Source organism: Corylus avellana, chromosome ca2 (genome assembly GCF_901000735.1).
Source record: "Corylus avellana chromosome ca2, CavTom2PMs-1.0".
Taxonomy (NCBI): Eukaryota; Viridiplantae; Streptophyta; class Magnoliopsida; order Fagales; family Betulaceae; genus Corylus; species Corylus avellana.
Window position 1 is genome coordinate 19,301,348 of NC_081542.1, and position 5,084 is coordinate 19,306,431.

Sequence of the window (5,084 nt, forward strand, 5' to 3'; positions counted from 1 at the left end):
GACTGCGCCGCCTGCTGCTTGAGAATCATATCCACGCCAATCCTATCAACCGAAGTCCTAGTCGAGGCAGCTCTGATGAGCTCTCTCAAATCGTCATCGTCGCTGCACCTCAAGGTCCTCGACGAGCTGGCGCTGAAGCTCTTCGGCAAGGTGACCGTGCTGCCCATGCTCTAGCTGTGGCCTACTCCCTGTTCAAGACTCGAGAGGGAGACGGAGGGAGAGTGAGAGACCGAGACGTGAGAGAGAGAGCAAGCAGAGAGTGAGAGATGGCTATCGGCTTATGCTTATCCAGTTATCCTTTACGAAAAAAAAAAAACTGGGTTTAGCGGGTCGACCCGCCAGACACGAAATTACAGGGTTTTAACCAGGTATACCCGATTATGACCCAAACCCGATAAGCCCAAACCCAATACCTGTTTTTTCGTGTCAGGTTCGCGGGTCGTGTCAAAATTGTCTGCCCTATTTCCGTACATGAGACAATAATAATAAATAAATAAAATAAAATAAAATATCAGAAATGAGAAATTGAACTAGAAAAGGGAAAAATAAGACAATAATAATATAGATATCGTTAAATTAAAGCTAAAAAAAAAAAAAAAAAAATGAAAGTCATTCTATTTCCGAGAGAACAGAACGATGGTCACATAGAATATTAAAAATTTGAGAAAACTCATTATTACAAAAATGGGATGTTAAAATACAACTCAAGCTCCTTTGATTCCACCAGGACCATCATATAGAATCAGACGTCCCCAATCTTCTTCAAAATATCCAGCATCTACGATATTGTATGTATGTGGATCAGATGCATACAACTCTGTATCGATTGGGTTGACAAAATGAAATTTTGCATTCTCATATGCACATGCAATACGCCAGCTAAGAGCTGAATAATATGTGTTCCAAGACCTCGTATTTGGAAGAATACCAGTGCCCATTGGGGGACTAGGCTGGTCCAATGGACTGTAAACTTCTCCTCCCCAGTCAGCTTGATTGGCATACTCGCTTAATTTTCCAAATAGTGTTGGGGGCCAAAATCCAATTATAGAATTCTGTTTAGTGATGTACAGTGTCCAAAGAAAGTTTGTTGAATTTGGTTCGCCATGAATTTCCTGCCATGTGGAAGCGAGTGAATAAAATCATATTCAATTATAAGAACATGTATTGATGGCTATCTGTTTTTTCGTTGGATTAGTTTAGAAAATTATATTAATTTTCTTACCTTACTGATTCGCAATTTTTCGGAATAGTTTCTTCCATCTGGATTAACGAAGGTCCAACCTAGAGGTATCTCAGAATTGACGTGTACATATCCGGGACAATCATGATTAAAACATTGTGTTCTTCCATCAATCTGGTTACATTCAAGAAAAATGTAAAAAAGGAAAAGGAAATTACTCGACACAATTATCTACTAAAACCCACCATGACATGAGTAAATAGTCGAGTCTTGTTGTCTTTGAACAATAAAGGATTTACCTGAAAATAGATTTACATTATTTGTATTACTTTTTTTTTGTTTGAATATAGGAAAAAAATTCATAACTATTGAAAAGCTATTTTACATTAGAGAATTACCATGAAACCGGTTTTTATGCTGTCAAGACCGCTTGAAATTGTCATCTGGAATGCCCTATACTGGGATCCAATGATTCCACTTGGGTTAAATAAGGAAAAATCTGATTCAATTCCGTCAAGCTTTCTTTCGGGATAAGCTTTTGTTCGAAGTATTGCATACTGCATGAAATAATTATGCTATTAATTCACTTGCATCACTACAATAGAATAGATTCATTTGTGATCGAGCACAAAAAATAGTACTTACATGATGTCCAGGTTCATCATCTATATTTGATGGATGTATCTTTGAAAGTATTTTGGCACTTATCAAGTCATCTTTATTGACTCTTCTGATCGGAACCGTTCCGTAAGGACAACCTATACCTTTAAACCCAATATCTTTGGTTTGCATTCCTTCTACAAATAATTTTTGTTTCATCTATAATAATACTCTAAAAGGTTAGAAAGAATATCAATGGCATGAGATGAGATTGTAAAAGAAAAAGGTTTCATTAGTTCGACCTCAAATGTAGTATTCTTCCAGAAAGGGTGATTGAAGCCAGGTTGTTTGTAGAAATCAATACAGTCGTATATATCTCCATCTCCAATCTATAGATGTTAAATTAAATGAAAGTACATTATCAAGTCAGCAAATGGTTGTGGTGATGATAGAAATAATATTGTAACACTTATTTAAATATGGTTTGAGCTCCTTTATTGAGTTGCTAGGATAGGGAATTTGGTTTTTTATCGTGATCAACTTCATCATAACAATAAAATAATAATAATAAAAAAAAACAATCACAAGTTCAATAATGTCTGCATTATAAAAAAAAAAATAACAATAATAATAAAAATTACTTGGGGTGCATTTGAGATTGCGATTTCACAAGAATAATTTGCATTTTTAAAATATATTGCAAAACGTAACGCGTTTGACATTGGCATTTAAAAAATACTTAATCTAAAATAGAAAAAAAAAAATTCTGCGATTTCTGTAAGCAGGCTAGGGGTGCTTATTTGAAAATGCGCGAATTTAAACCAAAATCACGATTTCGCATAACAAATATTTGATAAAAAAATATTTTTTAACATGTTTTACCAAACGCCTTTGCGATTTTAAAAAGTAGTAATTTCAAACAGTTTTTAAAATCGCACTTATTGAAACTGCAATTCCGAACGAATACTTAGAATCGATGAATAAAAAAGGCTTTAAATTCCAGAAATCTTACTTGAACGCTTTTAATTGCAAACTTTTTAAGATTTATAAGTTGCTTCTTGAATTCCAACACTTCCTTTGTAGATAATTCCCAGTTTGCTTCAACCAAATTGTTGCAGACATGGATAAAGCATAGGAAGATAACTATAATATCCACCCTTGAAGCCATGAGCGACAAATTGGTTTGCCAAATCTGAATTTGTTATACACATATAAGAGTAGTAAGGAAATGACATTACATGGAGAAAGCATATGGTCCGATTGGCCTTAATATAAAAATTGCATTAATTACATATTTAATTTTTAGGATTTCCTAATAATAATGACATTAATGGAATACAAAAAAACATAGACATTTTCCATCCTTAAATACAAACTGTATTAATTAAAAAGGTTATAGGATTACCAAGTTGGAATAGAAATTATAGAATCCCATTTTGATTAACCACATAATAATGACAATAATAAAATGATGATTTTAGTTTATCTATAAATTTATTATTTAAGATGGATAATGTTTAATGTATTTCTAAGTGACAAAAAAATGTAAGTCCATATGAATTGTTTTTTTTTGAGGAATATATTCAGAAACCTTTATTAAGCTCAACTGAGCAACAATCAAGAGGGGGAACTAAGCTCCTCCCTGCTTACAATACCACCAATACTGTGTGGGGTAAAATCCCATCTAACAATATCCGTGACATGGGTCCTAGCCATAGCAGCTAGAGCATTCACAGCCTCGTTGGCCGATTTTTTGACGTGGGTGAAGATTGAAGAAGCTAAACTCCTAGTGCCTGTCTTAATGTCTTCTATCAAATGCCCATACTTGCTATTACACTGAGAATCCGAATTAATTGCTTGCACTACCTGCAGTGAGTCGCCTTCAAAAACCACATTCTGGAAATTCTCCTCCTGACATAGAATAATTGCATGAAGAGCAGCAAGTGCTTCCGCTATCACTGGTTCTACGTCAATCCGCTGGTGTTTGCTGTAAGCTACTAGGAATTTTCCCCTCTCGTCCCTTGCAATAACACCCAAACCTATGCTCTTGTTATAAGGATCCACCGCGGCATCCCAGTTAATTTTAACTGTGTTGGGAGGCGGTGGCTGCCATCTCGCTATGTCTGCCTCAGCTGCGTGGTCTTCCTGATGACTGGTGGGAACATTAAGTCTCCGGAAATCCTCAAGCCCAACCTCCGCTTCTTTCAATACTTGGTTAGGGTGTTGGAATAAACCCCCGTGCACTACTCTGTTTCTGCGCATCCAAATCTTTCTCGCAGTAACGGAAAACAATTCAACCTCCCTCTTCTCACACCGTCTGAGGACGTCCGAGAAAAGTTGCCTGAAAGACCCTCCGTTTGTGCTGCATTTTTGCAACTTAACAATACTACCGCCCCACACATCATTCGCAGAAGGGCATTCCCAGGTGATATGCATCACTGTTTCAGTATCCCGCAAACATAACGGGCAAATCTGGTCAGCACACACTCCTCTGCGAAATAGATTGTCCTTCGTAGGAAGGAGATTGTGGCAAGCTCTCCAGATATGCATCTTGACTGCTGGAGGAACCATCATACCCCAACACCTCTTCCATATCTCATCCTCATTTTCCTTCACTGAGCTGCTCGGTAATTGGCTCTCCTTCATTTCTATCCCCAAGTGATATGCACTCTTAACAGAGAAATCTCCATTTTTTGTGCACCTCCAAATCAGCTTATCACGAGGGAGTAGAGGGCTAATTGGTATATTAAGAATTGTTGAAACTTCTATGCTGAGAAAATGGTCCTCTAAGATGTGTCTCCGCCACGATTTCTGCTCTGGATCTATGAGATCACAGACCCGCATATTTTCCAGCAAGGGAGTTTTCGGTGATTGGACTCTGAAAGTCGTTGGTGTAGGCAACCAATAATCCCCCCAGATGCTTATATCCCTCCCATCCCCAACCCTCCATATAGCACTTCGCTGTAAAATCACCTTCGAAGAGAGGAGACTCCTCCATGCGTATGAGGGCCGCGTTCCAAACTTTGCATCGAAAATCTTAGTCTGTGGGAAATATTTGGCTTTCATAATTCGGGCCACCAAGGAGTCCGGATTTTGCATTATGCGCCATAGTTGTTTCGCCAAAAGTGCTTGATTAAACATCGTTAAATCTCTGAATCCCATGCCACCCTTAGCTTTCGAGATCCCCATTTTTTCCCAACTCATCCAATGGATCCTGGAGGTGTTATCCTTGTGTCCCCACTAGAAACGCTGCATAAGACTATTTAGTTCTTTGCACAAAGATTTGGGGAGTAAGAATACACTC

At 37.6% G+C, this 5,084-nt stretch overlaps 1 protein-coding gene across 1 annotated transcript; it reads right to left on the reverse strand.

Annotated features, from left to right (window-relative positions):
* Positions 1-704: 704 nt before the first annotated feature.
* On the reverse strand, positions 705-2,977 carry LOC132169249 (protein neprosin-like). Its single transcript, XM_059580313.1, has 7 exons — positions 2,793-2,977; positions 2,083-2,169; positions 1,826-1,999; positions 1,579-1,737; positions 1,426-1,479; positions 1,223-1,354; positions 705-1,112 (listed from the first exon to the last, which is right to left on the reverse strand). The coding sequence occupies exons 1-7, from the start codon at positions 2,946-2,948 to the stop codon at positions 705-707; spliced, it is 1,170 nt and encodes a 389-aa protein (XP_059436296.1). The 5' UTR covers positions 2,949-2,977.
* Positions 2,978-5,084: the final 2,107 nt, after the last annotated feature.